The sequence below is a fragment of the Notamacropus eugenii genome, chromosome 1 (genome assembly GCF_028372415.1).
Source record: "Notamacropus eugenii isolate mMacEug1 chromosome 1, mMacEug1.pri_v2, whole genome shotgun sequence".
NCBI lineage: Eukaryota > Metazoa > Chordata > Mammalia > Diprotodontia > Macropodidae > Notamacropus > Notamacropus eugenii.
The window spans coordinates 128,271,924-128,295,902 of NC_092872.1; the positions used below are offsets into that span (position 1 = coordinate 128,271,924).

Sequence of the window (23,979 nt, forward strand, 5' to 3'; positions counted from 1 at the left end):
CCCTCTTCCCCAATCACCCAAGAAAGGAGGCTAGAAAGTCAAAATGGGCCCAGGGCCCAGAAGGGGCCTTCAGTTACAGAAAGAGAAGGGGTTGTCATCATCTGCCTGCATGAAATAGTAGAAAAAGGCCAGAAAAAGAGCAAAACCAATGAAGAGTGGGAACTGAACCCAAAGGGGCACCATTGTCTCATTTTTTCCAAGCTTAGCCCCAGGGCCTTGGTCAGGTCTAATAGCCTGGCGGTCTTCTGGAGGGAGGGCGTGCCAGCGGGAGGAGACTGGGGTGGAGGAAAAAGGAGAAGAAACCATTGGACTGGAAGAGAAGGACGAGTCAGGGCTTGAGCCAGTGATGGATCAGTAGTGAGAAACACTCTGGTAGGTATTGCTGTCCCAGTTGAAGGCTGACTCACTGTCTATGTTCTCCTCCTGGGTTACAGAGTAGAGAATATTCTCTCTTATCCACTGGTGTAGGTGACAAGTAGGTGCCTTGGAACTGCCACTGCTGTAGCTTGTGGAAGGCAGGGGCTCCTGGAAGCTGGTCCTGGTCTTGGCTGCTGGGATGGCTGCAATATCAGTCTCCCCATAAGTCTAGGTGGTTGAGTAACTCTCCTTGTAGTAATTTTCATACTCAACTTCATCACCTTCATCCATGTCATCATCTTCGTCCTGTCCCTGTCTGGAACCATAAGCTTCACCCTCAAAATCCTCTGCATGTTGGTAAGAAGAGCTGGCAGTCGCAGGGGAAAGCTTGGTTCTCTCATTTTCATATTCACAGATTTTCTTTTCATATAGTTTTCGGGTTGAACCCACGATGGGCTGGTGGGGGATGTTGTAAAGCTTGAGCAGGCAGGCGAGCTCCTGGTAGGAGAGGCCGTGGTAGTCCTCGGCGATCTCTTCAGCGAGCAAGGGAGCGAAGGACGCAACGGTGGGCGACGGCAGCTGCCTCCTTTTTCTTTTTAGAGGCAGCTTGTAGTATAAAGATAAAAGATAAAGTCCTGGCGTTGGAATCAGGAGGACCTAAGTTCAAATCTGACTTCAGATACTTACTAGCTATATAAGGTCTTAGTTTCCTCAATTGTGAAATGAGTATCTCTTGCCTCAAATGACGTTTGTAAAAAGCGCTTAGCGCTCATGTTGTTGTTCAGTTGTGTCCAACTCTTCGTGATCTCATTTTGGGGTTTTCTTAGCAGAGATACTTGAGTGGTTTGCCATTTCCTTCTCCAGTTCATTTTGCAGAAGAGGAAACTGAGGCAAACAGCCCATGATCATACCGCTAGTGTCTAAGGCCAGATTTGAATTCAGGAAGATGAGTCTTCCTGACTCCAGGTCTGGCACTCTGGGCAATATGGCACCACCTAGTTGCCTTACCTGGCTCTTTGGCAGGTTCCCGCCCCTCTTTGTAATTCTATATATTTTGTTTCATGCACTTAAAAACTCTATTCACAGAGTTCATAGGCTTCAACAGATAGCCAAAGAGGTCCATCACACAATTTAAGGGTTCCTGATTGGTGACAGAACAACAATATGGAGCTGGAGTTGTTTGCTTATATTATTGAAGCAAGACAGTTTTCCATTCAATGCTGCACATTCAATTGAATGTAACTTTGTCTCACTCTTCTGAGCCATGAATTTTCAGCAGGTAAAAGCTCAGCTCTCATTTTAATCTCTTCATGTTGTTGGAAAAGATGAATTTATTATCTTAAATTAAGTCATCAATTTCATACACAGGTTTTTTTTTTCCTATGCCTCCCTTTAGACCCTGTCAGCTTTCTCCAAGGTAATGCAACACTTTGGTGCTTGGAAAATCACCTCCTGTATATTTTATAGGCTTGATTGGAAAGTTCAGTGAATTATCTTTGCAAAACCATAAGATTCCCTGCTTGTTAGGGAACTGAAAAGTAATGATTGTTGTTCCTCCCTCGGGAGACATTTCTCCTCTCTACCAGACATGCATTACAAGGTTTGGTTTTGGTCTCTGCTCCCTGGGGACTCAAGCAACAACAGAATGTTGTTTCCTTCTTTGATCCAGGAAAGTTGAGTCGGGTTAGTTCTGTAGGCCAACTTCAGGGCTGGATTTCCCAACTGTTCCACATTATTCTCTGAGACACTATCCTCACTGGATGTCATTTCACAGACCTTGGACATTGGTGACAGCTACGGGCTAGAATAGTGCATTCAAACTCAAATAGAAATGAGAGCCATTATACCCACTGTGGTTTTCAAATCAACTTGGAAAATCACATATTACTATCTATGTTCTACTGGGGCCCTCAGGTGGCACAGTGGAAAGAAGGCCATGCTTGGAGTCAGGAAGATGAGTTCAAATCTGACTTCAGACACTGGCTGTGCAATCTTGGGCAAGTTACTTAACCCTGTTTGCCTCAGTTTCCTTATCTGTAAAATGATCTGAAGAAGGATATGACAAACCATTCCAGTAGTTTTGCTAAGAAAATCTCAACTGGGGTCATGAAGAGTTGGACGTGCCTGAACAGCATGTGTTTGACACCTTTGGACTAGAAGGCCACTTGACTAGGGATATCTACATGTAGCCACAACAGTCCAGTTTACCACGTAGCAGGAACCTCTGTCTTGCCTTTTTTCATCTCTATAACTTTATCTCTTTCTCTAATCAGCCAGGATCCAAGACTCCAATAGCCCCCGCCTTGACCTTTGAGCAGGACCAAAGACTCTGCTCTGCACACCTCTGTCTTCACAGGACCTCCCCAGGCTAGGATCAAAGAACCTCCATCTTTCTTCCTCTAAATCCCTCATCACCAAGACAATTTTTCAGTATCAAAGGGAGCCATGAACCTTAGGGCACAGCTGACCTGATTTAGAATGGGAGAATGAAAACCAGGGCACAGAACTCACCAACCACTGACTTGACCATCAAACAGAACCAGGAACTCTTCATTTGCCTTGCCTGTGTTTGGGTACTACCAGCTTTCTACCTTTTCCTTAGGGATTGATCATTAAATCAACATCACCATTGTTAACGTGAAGGACATCATAATGTACTACCCTGTGGCTCCATTCATAAACACTATGCCCATAAAGAACCTCTGTGATTGTATGTTGTCTGGGTCAGGGTTGGGGAACCTGTGGCCTTAAGGCCACATGAGGCCCTCTAGGTCCTCAAGTGCCACCCTTTGACTGAATCTAAACTTCACAGAACAAATCCCCTTAATAAAAGGATTTGTTCTATACAACTTGGACTCAGTCAAAAGGGTACACCCAAGGCCACCCCTGCTTAGGGCTGATGCCCCTTCCCTGACCACAGTTCCCCACACCCTCATACCCATCTATGGCAGTCCCATCTCTCCCATGTCCCTATCTACCTACCTTTCCATTGCACTTTCTGGAACTCCTGTTCTTTGGCTAATGAACTTTTTCTCATATTATAACTGTATTCTCTTCTTTTCCTATTTGAGATCAACTCATATATATTTGTATTTAATATTCTATGCATAATTTGTTTCCCTTTCTCCCCACCCCACTACAGCCCTCAACAGAAGTTCCCCAAGGGCAGATATGACATTTTGCTTTTGTGTCTCTAGGCTGTCACATAATAAGTGCTGAATGGAAACTTCTTGGAGAGCTTAAGGCCTAGGAAATAGAGAGAGACAGCAAAATTGTTGAGACACAATGTCAGTAATGAGATTGCCTCCACTCCCCCTAGGTCACAGAGAGAATCATTTACTTTCCTATTCCTAGACTAGAGCTTCAGGGGCAGGAAACTGCTCTATAGACTAGAGGGCCACTATCTATGTATGAAGACATCCTCTTTTCACCTCTGGTCTTCTTTTCTTTGACCTTTGAGTTTGGAGTTTCAGGAGAGGAGACAGAGGGAAGCTGCAGGGGTGAACAGGAACCAGATGGAAAGACACAGATACCACGAGCAGTGCCAGCCAAAAGACACTGAACCCTAAGGAGTGTTTCAGAGCCTAGAGCAGAGACTGCAATTCCGGGGAAGTCATGGGGAGGGAGCAGGAGGAAGGGAAAAGGAAAGGGAAAGAGAGGGAGTGGGATATCCAGAACTACTGAGAACAACTACTATGAAACCTGCTTGTTGACCTGAGGAAGTTTATTTCCATTTTAATCCAAGACTGTGAATGGCGAGTACCTACCTCCTCCATCCTTTTCTTTTTCCTTTTTTTTAAAGGAACTTGACAAACATCAGCAAATATAAACATTTCTACATAGAGAGAGAACAGAAAAAGAGGATTATGTATGAAATTTCTATTAGGCATAGCATTGTTTTAGAATATATATGAAATATATAGAATATTTATTGATGTATTTATTTAGAATACGTTTATATATTTAGAATACATATAACTTTATTATGTGATATATACATGATGGCATATATAATGGCAGTGCTAACTCCACCCTGCTTCTCCAGGTCCCGTTTTGAACTTCCTACTTTATTCTTCTGCATATTTAAAATCTTTCCTTTGACACTAGCTTTTGCCTTCCTTTTTAAACAATCACCACTAACCCTCTTCTCCCCAACTCGGACCCTGAGGTGAGCCCTCCTTTGTACCAAACATAACCAAGCAAAACAAAGTCACACTTTGGCTGTGTCAGAGAATGTATGTCTTTTTCTGCATCTACTATCTACAACGTCTCTGGCTAAGAGATGGCAAGCAGGCTGCTGTAATTGAGAGAGATTGGTTATTGTAACGATCAGAATTCTTGTCTTTTAGTAGCCCTCTGAGATAGATGATATTATTATGTATACTTTGTTGCTGTTGAGTTGTTTCCATTGTGTCTGAGTTTTCATTATCCTAGTTGGGGTTTTCTTGGCAAAGTTCCTGTAGTGGTTTGCCATTCCTTCTCCAGTTCATTTTACAGAGGAGGAAACTGAGGCAAATAGGGTTATATGATTTGCCCAGGGTCACACAGCTACTAAGTGTCTGAGTCCAGGTTTAAACTCAGAAAGATGAGTCTTCCTGACTCCAGGCCTGGTACTCTATCCCGGGACCACCTATCTGAAAACTGAGGCTAAGAAGGGTTAAATATATTGACCAGGGTCAGTCATATAGACAGCAAATATTTGAGGCAAGATTTGATTTCAGATCTTTCTGACTACCCAAAATTTAATGCTTTGTCCAATGGACCACCTAGGTGTCTAAGAAAATAGAACATAGTCCATTACTGGTTGGCATTTTTTGAGTTTGGTTGGGTAGGTAGTACAATTGTAATGATCCTCATTTTACACATGAGGAAACTGAGGTTCAGAGAATTGGCCAAAATAACAAGACTAGTAAGCAATAGAATTGGGACTCAAACCCAGGTCTTCTGACTTTCAATCCAGTTGTCAAACTGCACGCATACAGTAGCATAGCCATATGACTATCTGCAGAGTTGGGGAGATGATGTATAAATGATAATAACACCTGGCTCATTCTTGGCCTTATAAAATCTATAGAATTTTAGAAAATAGACTCTTAATTGATTTAATTAATTAACCTGCTCCAGTGTACAGTATATCATTTGGTCATCATGTAGGTCTGCCATCAAGCCACCAGCTAAGTGGTTTCCTCGTGTGGTAGTCAGTACTCATGTGGTGATTTTCCTGTAGGCTGCAGTATTTCTACCGCTCACTAGAGAGCACTCATATTAATTCCCTTTATGTGCCCTAAACTTGCACAGCTACTGACCCCTGGTTGTTAACTTGGAGTTCAAAATAGATATAGATTTATCTGAATATTATAGTAATAGGAAATCATTCATTTCTGCTGTCTACTTTTCACCTTACATTCTGGAAACCTCCTTTTCTTTTTTTTTTTTTTCTTTTTTTCTTTTTTTTTTATTTTGTAATGTTTAACAATCACTGCCATACAATTGTGATTTTATCCCCCCCACCTGCCCCCCATTCCCCCCCTCCCTCCCCACGACTGCATACAATTCTGTATAGATTCTACATATACTTTCCTATTGAGTATATTTTCACTATAGTCATGCTATGTAGTCAGACTAAGATAAATGAAAGAAATCGTATAACAAATCAGAACATGATACACAAACACATACACGTACACAAACATGATCTGCTACAATATGTGAGTGACTTCCATATTTCTCTCTCTGAGTGTGGCAGGCATTTTGCCTTGAGATCCTCCATTGGGATTTTTTTTTTGGTAGGAAGTTCTTGTGTTATTACAAAAATCTAAGTCTACCAGAAAAAACTCTCACACACTGTGGTTGTTGCTGTGCATAAAGTTCTCCTGGTTCTGCTCCTTTCACTCAGCATCAGGTCATATAAGTCCTTCCAGGCCTCTCTGAAGTCTTCTTGTTCATCATTTCTTATGGCACAATAGTACTCCATTACATTCATATACCATAATTTATTCAGCCATTCCCCAATTGATGGACATCCCCTTGACTTCCAGTTTTTGGAAACTATATAGAGTGCTGCTATAAATATTTTTGTACATGTGGGACCCTTTCCCATTTTTATGATCTCTTGGGGATATAGTCCTAGTAGCGATATTGCTGGGTCAAAGGGTATGCACATTTTTGTAGCCCTTTGGGCATAGTTCCAAATTGCTCTCCAGAATGGTTGGATGCGCTTGCAGCTCCACCAACAATGAATTAGTGTTCCAACTTTCCCACACCCTCTCCAGCATTTATCATTTTCTTGTTCTGTCATGTTTGCCAATCTTATAGGTGTGATGTGGTACCTCAGAGTTGTTTTGATTTGCATCTCTCTAACCAATAGTGATTTAGAGCATTTTTTCATATGATTATAGATAGCCTTAACCTCTTCCTCTGAAAATTGCCTGTTCATATCCTTTGACCATTTATCAATTGGGGAATGACTTGTATGATTATACATTTGGATCAGTTCTCTATATATTCTAGAAATGAGGCCTTTATCCCCGAGCTTAGCTGTAAAAATTCTTTCCCAATTTACTACATCCCTCCGGATTTTGGTTGCATTGGGTTTGGTTGTGCAAAAACTTCTCAGTTTAATGTAATCAAAGTTATCCATTTTGCATTTCATAATGCATTCTATCTCTCCTTTAGTAAAGAATTCTTCCCTTCTCCATAGATCTGATAAATACACTATTCCTTGCTTCTCCAGTTTATTCATGGTATCAGTCTTTATACCTAAATCATGTACCCATTTGGACTTTATTCTTGTGTACGGTGTCAGGTATGGGTCTATGCCTAATTTCCGCCACACTGTTATCCAGTTTTCCCAGCAATTTTTGTCAAACAATGAGTTCTTATCCCAGAAGCTGGGGTCCTTGGGTTTATCAAACAGAAGGTTGCTATATTCCTTGCCTACTGCATCTTGAGTGCCAAGTCTATTCCACTTGTCTACCTCTCTGTTTCTTAGCCAATACCAAGTGGTTTTGATAATTGCTGCTTTATAGTACAGTTTGAGGTCTGATAGCGCTAGGCCACCTTCCCAAGCCTTTCTTTTCATTAGTCCCTTTGATATTCTGGACCTTTTGTTTTTCCAAATGAATTTTGATATTATTTTGTCCAGCTCTAGAAAGTAATTGTCTGATAGTTTAATTGGTATGGCACTAAATAAGTATATTAATTTGGGTAGAATTGTCATTTTTATTATATTAGCACGGCCTATCCATGAGCAATTAATGTTTTTCCACTTACTTAAATCTGACTTTATTTGTGCAAAAAGTGTCTTGTAATTGTGTTCATATAATCCCTGGGTTTGTTTTGGCAGGTAGACTCCTAAGTATTTTATACTGTCTACCCTAACTTTAAATGGGATTTCTCTTTCTATCTCTTGCTGTTGGACTTTGTTGCTAATATATAGGAATGCAGAAGATTTGTGTGGGTTTATTTTGTACCCTGCAACTTTGCCAAAGTTGTTTATTAATTCTAGTAATTTTTTACTTGAATCTCTGGGATTCTCTAGGTAAATCATCATATCATCTGCAAAGAGTGATAACTTAGTTTCTTCTTTGGCTATTTTAATTCCTTGGATATCTTTATCTTGTCTAATTGCTACAGCTAACATTTCTAGTACCATATTAAATAATAGTGGTGATAATGGACAACCTTGTTTCACCCCTGATCTTTTTGGGAATGCATCTAGCTTATCCCCATTGCATATAATGCTTGCTGAAGGTTTTAGATAGATACTGCTTATTATTTTATGGAAAGTTCCCTTTATTCATACATTCTCCAATGTTTTTAGTAGGAATGGATGTTGTATTTTGTCAAAAGCTTTTTCTGCATCTATTGAGATAATCATGTGGTTTTTGTTAGCTTTGTTGTTGATGTGATCGATAATGCTAATAGTTTTCCTAATATTGAACCAGCCCTGTAGTCCTGGTATGAATCCTACCTGATCATAATGTATTAATCTCGTGATAAGATGCTGTATTCGTTTTGCTAGAATCTTATTTAAAATTTTTGCATCTATATTTATTAGGGAAATTGGTCTATAATTTTCTTTCTCGGTTTTGTCTCTTCCTGGTTTGGGTATCAGAACCATATTTGTATCATAGAACGAATTTGGGAGGACTCCTTCTTCCCCAATTTTCAAGAATAGTGTATGTAGTTTTGGAATTAACTGTTCTTTAAATGTTTGATAGAATTCACTTGTGAATCCATCTGGCCCTGGAGATTTTTTCCTAGGGAGTTCATTGATGGCTTGTTCAATTTCTTTTTCTGAGATGGGGTTGTTTAAGTATTCAACTTCCTCTTCTGTTAATCTGGGCAATTTGTATTTTTTAAAATATTCATCCATCTCGTTTAGATTATCGAATTTGTGGGCATAAAGTTGGGCAAAGTAGTTTCTAATTATTGTTTTAATTTCCTCCTCATTGGAGGTGAGTTCACCCCTTTCATTTTTAATATTAGTAATTTGGTTTTCTTCTTTCTTTTTTTTAATCAGATTGACCAAAGGTTTATCAATTTTATTAGTTTTTTCATAAAACCAACTATTGGTTTTATTTATTAATTCAATAGTTTTCTTAATTTCAATTTTATTAATCTCTCCTTTGGTTTTCAGTATTTCTAATTTGGTATTTACTTGGGGATTTTCAATTTGTTCTTTTTCTAGCTTTTTCAACTGCAAGCCTAAGTCATTGATCTCCTCTTTCTCTATTTTATTTATGTAAGCATTCAGAGATATAAAACTTCCCCTAATAACTGCTTTTGCAGTATCCCATAGGTTTTGGTATGTTGTCTCACTATTGTCATTCTCTCGAATGAAATTGTTGATTGTTTCTATGATTTCTTCTTTAACCCAACCCTTCTTTAGAATTAGATTATTTAGTTTCCAATTGATTTTTGGTTTCTCTTTCCATGGCCTTTTATTACATGTAATTTTTAATGCATTATGATCTGAAAAGGATGCATTGATTATCTCTACCTTTCTGCACTGGATTGTGAGATTTTTATGTCCTAGTACATGGTCAATTTTTGTAAATGTTCCATGTACCGCTGAGAAAAAAGTATATTCCTTTCTATTCCCATTTAATTTTCTCCAAAGATCTATCATATCTACCTTATCCAGAGTTTTATTTACCTCCTTAACCTCTTTCTTGTTTATTTTAAGGTTGGATTTATCTAGTTCAGAGAGGGGGAGGTTGAGGTCCCCCACTAGTATAGTTTTGCTATCAATTTCTTCCTTCAACTCCCCCAACCTCTCCTCTAAGAATCTGGATGCTATACCACTTGGAGCATACATGTTTAGTAATGATATTGCTTCATTGTCTATGGTGCCTTTTAGCAGGATATAGTTTCCATCCCTATCCCTTTTGATTAGATCTATTTCTGCTTTTGCTTTGTCTGAGATTAGGATTGCTACTCCTGCCTTTCTTACATGAGCTGAAGCACAATATATTCTGCTCCATCCTTTGACCTTTATCCTATGTGTATCCCCCCGTTTCAAATGTGTTTCTTGTAAGCAGCATATTGTTGGATTATGGCTTTTAATCCATTCTGCTATCCGTCTCCGTTTTATGGGAGAGTTCATTCCATTCACATTCACAGTTATGATTACAATCTATGTATTTCCCTCCAACCTCTTTCCCACCATTTGTGCTTTTAGCTCTCCCGTCTCCCTTCCCCTCCTCAATAGTATTCACTTTTCTCCCCCTCCTCCTGCAGCCTTCCCCTCCTTCTTTTGACCCCCCTCCCTTTTAGTCCCCTTTACTCTTATTGCTTCTTTCCTCCCTTTTAGCCACCCTCCCCTTTCTTCCCCCTTCCCCTCCTACTACCTATAGAGCTAGTTAGGCTTATCTACTTAAGATTATTGTTCCCTCCTTTGAACAAATCAGATGAGAGTACCTCTCAAACAATGCTCATCTCCCTCCCCTCCTTCCCTCTACTATAGTTTTGTACTTCTTCCTGTGATATAATTTGCCATTTTCTGCTTCCCCCTTTCCACACCTCCTATTACATTCCCTTCTCATACTTAAATCATATTTTTGACATGACATCATTTACTTTATGCCCATTCCCTCTACATATATCCCTTTTATCATAATAGCTGCACAGTTCTCAAGATTAACAGGTATCATCTTCCCTTATAGGGAGGTAAACAGTTTGCCCTAATTGAGTAGCAAGTTTTTGTTTTTGTTTTTTCCCCTCTGTTTACCTTTTTATGATTCTCTGGAGACCTGCATTTGAAGATCAAATTGTCTATTGAGTTCTGGTGTTTTGGTCAGGAAGCTCTGGAAATCCCTTATTTCGTTGAATGACTTTCTCCTTGCCTGAAATGTTATGCTGAACTTTGCTGGGTAGTTGATCCTTGGTTGAAGTCCCAACTCCTTTGCCTTACGGAATATTGGGTTCCAATTCTTTCTATCTTTTAATGTAGAAGCTGCAAGGTCCTGTGTGATCCTGACTGTGTGTCCTTGATATTTGAATTGTTTCTTTCTGGCTGCTTGTAGTATTTTCTCCTTCACTTGATAGCTCTGGAATTTGGCAACTATATTTCTTGGGGTTTTGAGTTTGGGATCCCTTTCGGGAGGGGAACGGTGGATTCTTTCGATGACGATTTTGCCCTCTGAGTCTAGTACTTCTGGACAGTTTTCCTTGATGATTTCCTGGAAGATATTGTCCAGACTCTTTTCTTCATCATGGGTTTCTGGCAGGCCAATAATTCTTAGATTTTCTCTCCTGGATCTATTTTCCAGGTCAGTTGTTTTTCCAATTAAATATTTTACATTTTCTTCTATCTTTTCATTCTTTAGATTTTGTTTGACTGATTCTTGTTGCCTCATTGAGTCATTAGTTTCTACTTGCCCAATTCTAATCTTCATCGTAGTGTTTTCTTCAGTTAGCTTTTCCATCTCCTTTTCCATCTGACCAATTTTTCCCTTTAAGGAGCTATTTTCTCCATTTAATTTTTGTACTTCTTTTTCCATTCGACCAATTTTCCCAGTTAGGTTTTGGGTTTCCTTTTCCATCTGATCCATTTTCCCAATTAGGTTTTGGGTTTCCTTTTCCATTTGATTAGCTCTTCCTTTTAGGGAATTATTCTCTCCAGTTAATTTTTGAACTTCCTTTTCCATTTCTTCAATTTTCTTTTTCAGGGTGATGTTCTCATCAGTGAATTCTTTTTTTATAGTTTTAAAATCATTGGCTAGTTTTTCTTTTATATCCTTCTTCAGACGTTCCAGGTAATCTAGTTGTGCTTGCGAGAAATTCATAGTCCCATCTGAGGTTTCAGATGGAAGTACAGTCTCAGCTCTAACCTCTTTGGTGTTTGTCTTTTGGTCCTTATCCCCATAGAAAGATTCTATGGTTTTTTCACTTTTCGTCTGCTTTTTCCGATTCATGATGTTGGCTGAGTGTTGTAGCTTTTGGTTCTTTCAGTCAGAAGGTACAGATCTTTAAGTTGAGCTGATGTGTGTCTAGGCTAAAAGAAGGCTTTTGTTTTTTGTTTCCCCGATCAACCCTGGGGTTAGCTTGTTAGGTATGTGGGAGGGGTGGTCTGTCCTCAGGATATCTCCTCAGCTGACTTGAGGCAAAGGCAAGGTCAGGGGATGGGGATCCCAGCTTCCCTATTGTCTTCCCTTTCCTCCTTTTCTTTAATAACCAACTTTTTTCATAACTTAAATAATTGATTTCTTTATGACCAAATGATTTATTAAGACATAGTAATATAAATAATTGTTTCAAGAACTGACCCTCGGAGTTTGCTTGTCTTGGGCGTAGATCTACTCAGAGTCCTAAGAGAAACAATTATTCTGACTCAGAGTCTTGAGATGGTAGGTACTCTTTTGAATGTGACATGCTGCTGAATATTGGAACAAATGGAAACAATAGTAAGCCTCAGTGACTTGTAATCTGAAGTACTTGAAGAATTTGAAAACTGTTAGGAAGTAACAGATACCAAAGCTCTTCTATGATTACAAAAGGAATTTACCTTGTCATAGACAGAAGATGAGAATATGGTTACGAATTATAAGCTAAGTTGAGATGGTTCAGAAAGAGGACCCAAAGCCTGAACCTAGAAATAAGTAAAAGAACAGATTTAAGAACTGCATCGGCTAAGCTTGAAGTTAGAAGTAACGGACACTAGAGTTGCTGTTAAAAAGTTGGTTGAGCTGAGCAGGAAAATCAGAAAAGTCATGCAGTGAATTGATTAGTTAAGCACAGCATAAATGACCTTGGCTTAGAAGTGCAAACATCCGTTCAGCACAGAAGTTAGGTTCATCAAAGAATTTTTATGGACAGTTCCTGGGACAGAAAGAGGAAATTTCAATTTAGAGTTCCAGAGTTGTTAGTTTTCTTTGTGAGTTCCCTGTAAGTTTGCATCTGCCACCCCCCACAAATCCTGAGTGAATTGTGGAGAAAATATGACCCAGGTTTATGTATGGATTAGGATCTATTTATTAGTCACACATTGGCTTTAATACATGAGAACCTGTGATGTTGTTTTTATTTATTTTGTCTTATTGTCAAATAAATTTAAGATCTAAACATGTCATCAATGTGTGTGTGTGTTGTGTGTGTGTGTGAACAAATGTACTAATTGGGGCTAAAAAGCTTAAGTAATGAGTAGGAGTCTATTTCTCCCCCAATAAGGATACCCCAAGACCCTAATAAAGCATGAAGATAACTATGAGGTGGTGGTCTTTATATGTAAGCCTACATTGCCAAGTTGAGGACAGCTTAGAATGAGTGAGCCATCTCCAAAGAGTGAATAAATGTGTTTGTATGTGCTATTTGAGAGCCCTGAAATACTATAAAGTGGAGAGATACCCTAATTGCTGTATAGTAAAACAGTAAAGAGACTAGCTATTTAACTCTCCTCCCAGGAGGTACATGGGAGAAAGAATAAGGGAAGAAGTTGTGAGTTTGTTAATTAACAAGATCTGCTCAGTGGGTAATTGGAGAAAATAGGGGAAATGCTGGGAAATTGGGATAAGCATTCCTTCAACTTTACCTGTGGGTGGGGGTTTCAAAGCAGCTGGAAGTGCAATTAGTTTTATCTTGCTAGCCATGCACTGCTCCATGCCATCACTTTTGCTACTGTAAAGTTCCAGTAGCCATCGCTGTCACTCTGTCTAGCTGAGATTGCAATTGTGACACTGGCAGAGGCCACAGCCACAAGCAGTAAGCAGCTCTTGCCCCTTCCCCACAAATAGCTCCAAGTCTCAGAATCCTCTGCTGGGACAAGCCCTTTGCTCCAAATTGGTGGGGGAGGCAGGGGAGCTGTCACCTTAATATCTAGGTGGAGAAGGCCTGTACTTCTCCACACCTCTCCTAGATAACATCTTGTCATTTGGAGACACCAGATAGAAGTGCCACCAGCTGGAATCCATGTGGATATTTTTACCTGGAGTGGTACCTCTCATTGGATATCATTTAGGCTTAGGAGACAATAGTATGTGGCCAGAAGCTGGTCCCTCTGCCCCTCAGAGAGCCCTTATGATACTCTGGAAGGAAAGAGAGAGAGAGAGAGAGAGAGAGAGAGAGAGAGAGAGAGAGAGAGAGAGAGAGAGAGAGAGAGACTTATAAATGCAACCTTTTAGGGGAGGAATCTTGCTTGTGTGACCCTGGGCAGCTCATATCCTCCTGAGCCACAGTTTCTTCCTATGTAAAATGAGAAGGTTAGAGCAAATGATTTTGGAGCTTCTCTTTTGGTTCAAAATCTATGATTCTACGATGTGATCACTGAGTGGAGGTTATATCCTTTGCTGATTCATCATCCATATTCCATCATATATGTGAATGTATCCAAGGGCTCTGTTTTGGGTTCTCTTCTCTTCATACATTCTTTCCTTGATGATCTCATCTACTCCTCATCTACGATCTTTATATTGTCTATATATCCACCTGCCCATTGTTCATTTCCAACTAGATCTCCTATAGGGCTCTTAAACTCAAGCCCCGATAGGGCTCAAACTTAACATGGCCAAGGCACAAAGCTGGATCATGAAGATATTGTTATTATTGTTTGATTTTTGTTTTTGAGAAAGACCAATGACATCATGAAGGTGATATCTTGACTTGCTCATGAGTTCGATTTAAGTGAAGTCAGCTTCACTCTCTCTTCCTGAGTCGTTTGAAGTTCAGGGGCAGGATAAAAACCAAGATGATCGGCAATGGTCTGAGATGCGCACTTTTCAGAGGAAGAAATGTCAATGGCCATATGAAAAAAAAATGCTCCAAATCATTAATAATTAGAAATACAAATTAAAACTACTGAGATTCTACCTATCAGGTTTGTAAAACTAATAAAAATGGAATATTATAATTGTTGGAGAAAAGGTACACTAACGTACTGTTGGTGAGCAGTGAATTGTTTCAGCCATTCTATAAAGTAATTTGAGCTGGTGAAGTGCATAAAGTACAACTATGTTTGAAATTGGGAAAATATGAATTGGAATCCTGCTTCAGAAACTGACTAACTCTGTGACCCTGTGTAAGTCACTTAACCTGTATCTGTAAGATGTGGATAAGGATGGCACTTACCTCTTAAGGTTATAGTGAGGATCAAATGAAAGTGCTTTGCCAACCTTAAAGTACTGTATAAATTCTAGTTTTTATTATGAAAGCAGAATTTCTTATCTTTCCACTCAAACCGTCTTCTCTTCCAAATTTCCTTAATTTTGTAGACAAAACCACCATCATTCCAGTCACACAGATTCAAAACTTCAGTTAGTCAGTCAACAAACATTTATGAACCACTTACTTACTACCTGTCAGGCACCATGCAAAGTGCTAGAGATACAAAGAAAGAAGAAAACATTCACTGTCCCTGCATTCAAGGAACTCACATCCTAAAGAGAAGGCAACATGTAAATAACTGTAAGTATGCACACATATGTAACACTAGACTGCTTATATGTGTACATATAAGATATACTTGTATAACATAAATGCTTTTATATATAACTATATGTACATATATAGTTTTATACACACATATATGTGTGTCTCTATTTATCTAGATACACATACACCTGCCACATACAGATTAGGTAGAAGATAATATCTAAGAGGAAGTAAGAACTGGGAAAGTCCTCCTGCATAAGTTAGGATTTGCACTGAGTCTTAAAGGAAGTCTAGAAAGTAAGAGCCTGAGTTGAGGGACATTCAGTACAAAGACATGGACTCCAGAGTTATCTTCCCCTCTTAGCTCTCACTCACCTCTCTCTGTTTGAGTTTCTCCTCCTTATCTCTTGTATATCTCCTTGTAACTTGTGTCTGTCTCCTTGCACTTCCAGGACCACCACCTTAGTTCGGGCTCTCTTCACCTCTCTCCTGAATTAATTAATGAATTAATGTCGATTTGCTCCCACTACCTCCAGCCTTTCTTTCCAGTCTATGACCTGGGAACTGTCCAGTGAATACTTCTAGAGGGCTCGGACTGATTGATGGTGCCACTCGCGACAAGAAGCTTCGTCCTTCCTTTTGCCTATAAGGATAAACTCAGAGAATCTCTAGTCTTTGGGGCTCCAATCTCATTAGCTCATGCCCCCCACCATGGTGAAATTTAGAATGTACTTTGTATATTTTACATGTCTATATAGTATATTTTGTGTTTTTGTGTGTGTTTGTGTGGCTTCCCTCTAGTAGAACGTGAGCTTCTTCAGAACCAGAACAATTTATAACATGCCTAAAACCCTGTTAAGACAGACAGCTTTGAAGGACTTAAGAATCCTTTCAATGAGGACCATGATGAAATGTTTCCCACTTCACAGGGTGCAGAAGGAGATAATACACTTTCCCATGTGACCCATCTGCGGATTTATTATTTGTTAAAAAGGAGGGTTTGCTTTTACTTTTGATCATTTTTGGTGGGGGAAGACATTATTAGCAAAAGTCGGGAGTGGGGTGGGGCAGTGGTAGTGATGCCGAAAAGAGGAAAAAATCATGAGGGTCGATGAAGTATTAAAAATGCAAAGAGAACAGGAGACTCGGAGGGAAATATAATCGGACAACCCTCTTTTTCTGTTTTCCTTTTTATATGGAAATGCTCATATTGATTTTGTCAGGTTCCTAATCACAACACACTTTTAAAAAATTAATACATTTAAAAAAACATTAAAAAGTAATTTTTGAAAGGGCATAAAGCCCTAAGAACATCCTTGTTTCTACATAGCTCTGCCTCTAACAGCACCTACTAAATGCTGGAGTAGGTTTAATCCGTCTTTGGTGAATGAATGGTTAGTTACGATGGTGCAGGGTTGCAGAGGAGACCTGGACAGCCTCGGTAAAAATAACACCCCGCAGGTTCCACCGAGATTTGAACTCGGATCGCTGGATTCAGAGTCCAGAGTGCTAACCATTACACCATGGAACCGCCGTACCTCAATTCGTGCTCAAGCCTCTCTTATCATTAGCTAGCCCCGCCCCCCCGCCCCCCCCGCCCCCCGCCCTCCCACGGCGAGGTCTCCCGGATCGCTGGAGTTCCGGGCGGTCAGAGGGGCGAACGGGGAGGGTTCGAGTGCTGGCAGGAGTAACCTGCCTCAGGTTCACTTCGGTGCTTTCGGGATGGTCCCTCCTCACGGCCTACTACGCCGGAGCTCGCGCTCGCCCGGGCTGGACCACTAATGGAGCAGGAGAGCGCGTGCGAACGAGCCCAGGCCGGTGCAGGGTGGGGGGGGGGGGGGGGCCTGGAGAACGAGTCCGTGGAGGGCGGAGCCCGCCTCCCCGGAAGTACTTGCCGGGGGCAGTGGGCGGGGCGAGCCTGCGGAAGTGGCGCAGCGGCAGGGAGGGGCGCGTTACCCTCGTCCGGCTCCAGAGTCTCTGCGGCGGCTTCGGCTCCAGCTCCCGCTGAAGTGACGCCCCCTCCCCCGCCCGACCGCCGCTCCGGCCCCTCTGCCCCCCGTGACGCGCCATGGGCACCCGAGACGACGAGTACGACTATCTCTTTAAAGGTGAGGCTGCGGTCTCCCCTCCCCCCGCTCCGGCCGGCTCCCCCTGGGGCCGAGGCCGGGGCCGGGTTAGTGCCACCGGCCCCTGAGAGGCGGCCCCCGAGCCCCGGCCCTCCGGGCGGCCTCCTCCTCCCGCCTCGGCGCCCTGCCCCCACTTTGGCGCTGCCCCCCGTCGTCCCCCGTTCCCCTCCTCGTCCTCCGCCCGATCCGGGCCTCGGCTCCTCTCCCCGGGCCCAGCTCTGCGCTCTGTCCCTAACCCGGCTGCCTCCCCGTGGCCCTTCGCCTTGTGCATGCGACCCCGCCCACCGCACCTGGAAACTGGGGGCACCCCGGCCTAGCTGCTGTCCCCCTGGCTTCCCTCTTCCTCTCCCGGTTACAGTGGGATCCCGGGGAGGAGCGTTTGTGTCCCGCGGTGCCTGGCACGTCCTAGGCGCTTGGAGGCGAAGGGTCCCCCCCCTCCCCCCCGCGCGGCTCGAGTGACCTCATGCCTCTCCCCTTTGCTCCCTGACCGCTCCCTTTCCTCGGGCAGGGCCGGGCCGGGCAGGGCGGCCGAGGGGCCTCTTGACTGCTGTGGGGAGGGGTGGCGGATGGGCGGGGGCCGTTCACCCGGCCAGACCTGAAGGCCCGGTTCCCGAGCTGCACCCACGTAGGCCTGTCTGACCGCCTGAGCGTTTCCTGCTGCGGGGACCCAGCCCGGCCGCGATCCGAGGGGGGCAAGAAGGGTGCTGGGCCTCGCTCGGGCACCCCTCGGGAAGAAAGAAGGGGCGCGTAGAATGTCTCTTGTTATAGCGGACCAGCGCTTGGCCCTCCTGGAGGGCTAGAAAGCTACTGACTGGGGGGTTTGCCTAGAAACCGAACACTTAGAGGAGGGTGCTGCCTTCCTCGTGAGGCCCCCGTGGGTGGTGTATTCCTGCATTGGAGTTAGGGGGGCGGCCTGCTGGACCCCGAGCATTACGACTGAGGAGGGAGAAGCCATTGATACCAAAGCTTGACTGTGGAGGGTGGAGTTTAAAAGGGGGGCTTGGCCATTGGGGCTTAAGGCTGCAGGAAATGTTATTCTTTGCAAACCACCCAGGAGTTATCAGCTAATGGACTCATTTCTTTTGCTTGGGAGCCCTGTCCCAGTGAACTGGCCGTCTTCTGGCTTCGGACACCTGCTTTACGTATCTTTTCCCACATTTTAAAGAACGTGTTTGTAGAGCTACTGCAAATGGTGAATTTTAGAGATCTCAAATGGAGACTGGGTTATGTGTTTTCAGAAGACAGCTCATTGAAAAATATTTAAAATGAGCCTCGTGAGACTTATTTTTTTTAAAGGAAGATTTTAATTTAAGTAAAGGGAAACAGCAGGAGGTAACTTAAACTTAGGATGAGTACTTTGTAATGACATTTTCTAGAACATAAAACAGAAACTTGATAGTAAAGTTCTAAAAGCTCCTTCTTTTTCCACCTGAAAAATTGCTCATCTTTCCTGCTTTCAGAACAGTACCTGCCTTCTTTAGGTTTTTGAATGCAGATGTTGGTCACAAAGATTAGGAAGGGAAGCTTATGTCTTCTTCACTTTTTTGGTTTTGTAGTATCAGGTCCAAAGCAGGGAACTTGTTTAATTTAAAAAAAAAAGTTATTTTGAAATGGTTTAAGAAAGTAAAAAAGTGTTTGAGACATAAACCATTTAAGTGTGACCTCCTTAGTGCTAGTTTATTTTTTAACCTAAACTTTTAGACTTGTAGTGTTATTATAGGCATCAGAATATTTAAATACTCAAATATATTTTTACAATATTTTTTACATTTTACAAGTTAATATGCTAGTTTTAAACTTTTAATAATTTCATAAAACAAAGATTATTTGAGGATGGGAATCTCAAAATTCCTGCTGAGGAAAGCATTTCTACTTGTGTTCAAATTTTAGGTTGCTGCAATGCATTTAGCTTTGGGGACTATTTAGCAAATCTAGGAACTGCAGAATTACCATATTAAAATGAGGAAGAACTGTGAGTATCTTGTGTCCTATTATGAAGTACTTCACTCCGATGAGATGTTGCCATCTCTAGGTAGAAAGGTAGCTCTGTCCCAGCTGACTAAATGGGTTTTGAGGAGGAGCCGAAAGCTTGCACCTCAATCCAATTAGAAAAAGTAGGGTCTTTGAAATTAGTTTTAATATTTCGTTAGGATGTCGATGTCTAAAAGGGAGTATTTTGACAGGGAAATCACAGGAAGTTTATAGGGGATGAACTTTATCCACTCCCACCCTGGAAGACTTCCTGTGAATAAAGAGTGTGGAGGTGCCATCGTAGTACAGTTGTAAGCTCCCAGGGGAAATAGGACTTTTGCCTCCTGGGAATAGAAGATTGTGACTTGAGAGGGACTGAAAGGAGATGGGTAGAACTGAAGGGCAGGGTCAAGCTGAGGGAACGACTTGGCTGTGTGAAGCCCTAGCGGTTTTGACCTTGATATTCTCTTTTTTGGTTAAATGTTGGTTCCTCTAGTATGCGAGCACCTAATGCGTACTAGGCACTGGAGCAGATAACAAAAGAAAAGAGTAGAGATCTGACCCTTCAGTGGCTCCACATTACCTTTAGGATTAAATACACAAAGACCTTCACAGTCTGTCTCCAGCCTATCTTTGTAGGCTGATTCCACATTAAATCTCCATTAGGCACTTAGTACTTCTGCCAGACTGGCTAGTGACCCTCCCTCCCACATACTATTTCCTGCCTTTGTGCCTTTCTTTTTTTGTTGGAGGTGTTGGGGGGTGTGGATAATGTGTATGTATATGTCAGAAACATGTCCGTACTTGGAATGCTTTCTTTTCTTTCAGGGACTTGTGGTACCCTGAGCTTCTCTTAAGCTCAGGTGCAACCTCCTTTAGTTCTACCCTCATTGTCCCCATTATTACATACCATCCTCACCTCGTTCTTTAGTATATATCCTGTGTTTATTTATCTGTGAACTTCTATTCTTTTTCCTCACCACAGTAGAATGTCAGATCATAAGGATATTATTTCACACTTTTGCATTCATATCCTCATTGCCTAGCATTCATTAAGTACCTTCTATATCCAGTCTATGTGCTAGGCACTGTACTAAGTACTATGGATATAATATGAAAAATAAAGACAATTATCTTCCTATAAGGCACTTCATATCTAATGGAGGAAGACTACATAAAAGTAAAATGAAAAGGGATGGGTGTAAAGATGAAGTTCAGGGGAGTGCAGGAAGTGGGATATGAAGAGATTGCTGGCTTGGGCAACCACTAGCATAGTGTCTGCCACATAGTAGGCCTTTGAGAAATGCTTATTGATTTCTTGAAAAGATCACTTTCTTTGCCCTCCAGGAAGTTACAAGTTTCATAAACACTAGGCCAATCAGACACATTTTTCTGAAAATGTTTCTGGGTGGGTATTCCATTGATTAGAAATAGATGAACCAGCAAATTGACTTCTCCTTTTCTGACACTAGTAATTAACTATCAGATGGTTGTCAGGAGAAGCTGCTTGTAGGAACTTTGCCTTATGTTTTAGTTTTTCTTTTTCAGCTGCAGATTGAGTAGGATGCAATGCTGAATTTGGAAAAATTATGGAGACTTCCAGTTTGCACACATACACAAGGATTCCAGCAACAAAATACATTTTTAAAACGAAAAATGTGTGCCTGTCTGTCTTTTTTGGAAAGACTAGTGGTACTGAGACTTCTCCAGAGTTACTCTTTGGATATTGGTTGTGTCAAATCACCCAGCACTTATAATCTATAGAAAACTTAACAGTAAAACAATATAGTTGGATTTATTATTTAAGGACTATTTAAAGAATAGATGGTATAGTAGATAGAGCTTACTGCCTTTGTGACCCTAGGTGAGTCATTAACCACTGTTTGCCTCAGTTTCCTCATCTGTCAATGGGGATAATAATAGCACCTACTTAGCCTGGGTTGTTTTGAGGATCAAATGAGATAATAATTGTAAAGTGCTTAGCATAGTGCCTGGCACATAGTAAGTGCTAGAAAGATGTTAGCTATTATTATTTAATAATACAAGTGTTGGTGTTTATATGGTTTTTGTAGCATCTCTGATATTTAATATATTTCACAGTTAAGTATTAGTAATTGATGTTGATAATTCATTAGCTTAATTTATGTAGCTAAGTGGTAGTGGTTCTGGATCTGTACTATTAGATTTTTGAATTGCTAAAGATGTTTAAAATTTTTTATCTACAGCAGTACCATTCATGAGGCTTATAACACTCAAATTACTTTTTTACTTGTAATGTTTTAAAATAGGTACTTTCCCAAGAAATAAAAAGAGTATGGATAGTAGCCTTACATAGTTTTGACTTTAACATTTTTAAGATAGAAAATACTGTCATTTTTCATGAAATAAAATGTTTTCTCCGGTAAGAAGTTAGATAAATTTAAGCATCTAGGAGGAAAGCAACTTCGTTTCCTTTGGTCAAAGCCAGTGAGTTCATTCTGTAAATTTAGACATTTTAAACCTAATATTAATGACTGCATTTATAGAATGCTTTATGGTTTGCAAAGTGCTATATGTGTTATCTCATTAAGTAAACAAGTTTATTTTGCTGCTCTTTTGATGAGCTTAAGTACAGTTCTACTGGTTTTGTCTAAGGATGGTTTTTCATGAATTTTGCTCCTATCTCCTAATACACTAAGCCCTTTCAAGAAAATCTCAGAGGAAATATGCAATAGTATGAGTAACCGAATGGAAAAAATTTCCTCCTGCGTTGAATTTTGAGCCAGTCTCCCACTGTGTTCTTCTGCAACATTATGCCAGTAATACCATTATCTTCTAGATGTCATTTAGAATCTTTATTCTCCCAAAGTAGGGCTTAAATTGGGTGTTCTTATACATTTTCAGCTAGGGATAGCTGTCATATTCTGTAGTCTTTCATATTCTAGGCAGCTTTGAGTGTAAATAGTTAAACTTGCTAATGTGAATATCTAACTTGTGATTTAATTTAGTGATTCTGTGGTAGTATGTTTAGTCATAAAATGTGTATTGAATATACAGTTTTCAGGTAAGTGTGTTAAAAATTAAAAATGCTAAAATTAGTTTTCTTGGCTATCTGTTCTTGGTTTGATATGAAAAATTTAAACATTCATTTTAGTTTGCAACTAAATATGTTTATTTTAGCATTAGTTTGTTCTTTTGAGGTAACTACATAAAGATTTTAGGTTGTAAAACTAGATCATTGTCAGTCTGAACCTGAAAGTGGGAATGAAGCCATCTGACTTTCAGCATTCTGATGGATCTTTGGCCTTTTTTTTTTTTTTAAACCAGAATGCTAAATTGTTTAAAAAACAAGCAAGCCACATACTTAAAGCTCTTGTGTATTTTTGTGGGATTGGTTTCTTAGATTTTACATATGGTAAGATGATAGCTTGCTAATCGGTGTGGTGTGTCTTTGAACTAAATGACTAGCTCTCCAGGGACTGGTACTTCAGTGTCTTGTGAAAGGGAAGAGTTATGAAAACATGAGCTTTTCCTTTACTGTTCCTGCTCCACCCTCACATTAGGTATTTATGCCTCTGCCAGGTAGTGAGAACAGGAATAGAGGTTTCCTGAATGTTCTTCTTAATGTAGTAGAAAATTGAACTTGACCTACTTGTAAGCATAATGATCAATTCGATTTCACATCCAGAAGGTAGACTTTGGTAGCTGGCATGTAGCATAGGTAGAATGCTGGTCTTGTCTGGAAGACAGCTCAGTCTTTACTATCTTTGTGATCCTAGGCAAGTCCAGTCCCCCTGGGCCTCAGTTTCCTTAACTGTAAAATGAAGGGGTTGGCCTCAGGACCTTTCTAGATCTGTATCTATCATCCTACTTAACATTTAACTTATATCTTTTGTCATAATCTCTTAAGAACACCTACTTCAACAATAAAAAACAACTATACTTTGTACTGCATGCAGTCATTGCAGTCCTGGAGGATTTTTTGCTGAATCAGCTGACAGAGGAAGCCAGAAAGATATGCTTTTGATAAAATAACTCTCTCCAAGACTGTCCAGAGGCCAGCTTGTATCCGATCTTGTGGCAAGGAAGGAATGCATAATGGACTGTCTTTGCTCTCTGGCCAGAGTACAGTGAGCTCTTCCCTCTATCTCCCCACCACCTTCCCCCCATATCCCATATCCCATATCCCCTATCCCTTTTATAAGGCACTCCCTTGTTTGTTACTTTTAACATTGTTTGTTAATTTTTCTGGAACTATTTAATAGCAGGAATGTTTGCTGTCTTAAGATAATAAAACTTTTTCCTCTTTGTTTGCACAAAATGCTTCAGCCCATTCTATTGTCTACAAAGGTAAATAAGACCTGGCAAGGGTAGCTAATGCAGTCAAGTTACTTTAAAATAAATTCTGAAACTCATCTTACTCTTTAAAAGAAAATGCTTTTAAGCTCCCATTTCTCACTTTTGAAATATTAAGTGCATAATCACATATGTGAATTTTTGGTTTAAAAGTAATCACCTTTTACTTGTCAATAAATTTTCATAATAAAATAGTTTATATTGTTGGACAAAGATCAGCCTAACTAAGCTTGGAAGAGCATATTGGCAGTATAGTAATGACTTTTCAGCATCAGTAACTTGCAGACTCTCTGAAGTTAGAGAAGTGGCCTCTGTTACAGGG

The 23,979-nt window shown here is 40.7% G+C and overlaps 1 protein-coding gene, 1 non-coding gene and 1 pseudogene across 3 annotated transcripts in view; 1 reads left to right on the forward strand and 2 right to left on the reverse strand.

The window, feature by feature from the left end:
- The window catches only part of RAB11A (RAB11A, member RAS oncogene family), a 50,319-nt gene that overhangs the window by 15,170 nt on the left and 11,170 nt on the right, over positions 1 to 23,979 (forward strand). The window contains exon 1 of one of the 2 annotated variants that reach the window (XM_072614488.1): positions 16,834 to 17,333. The exons of the other annotated variant lie outside the window; for it this stretch is intronic. Within the exon in view, the coding sequence (XP_072470589.1) occupies positions 17,294 to 17,333 (40 nt within the window). The 5' untranslated portion in view covers positions 16,834 to 17,293. Of the gene's footprint in view, positions 1 to 16,833; positions 17,334 to 23,979 lie in introns of those variants that run through there. 2 annotated transcript variants of the gene reach the window in all.
- Positions 70 to 13,460, reverse strand: LOC140529065 (emerin-like; annotated as a pseudogene).
- TRNAQ-CUG (transfer RNA glutamine (anticodon CUG)) lies at positions 16,685 to 16,756 on the reverse strand. Its single transcript has one exon. It is a non-coding gene; the product is annotated as a tRNA-Gln (tRNA).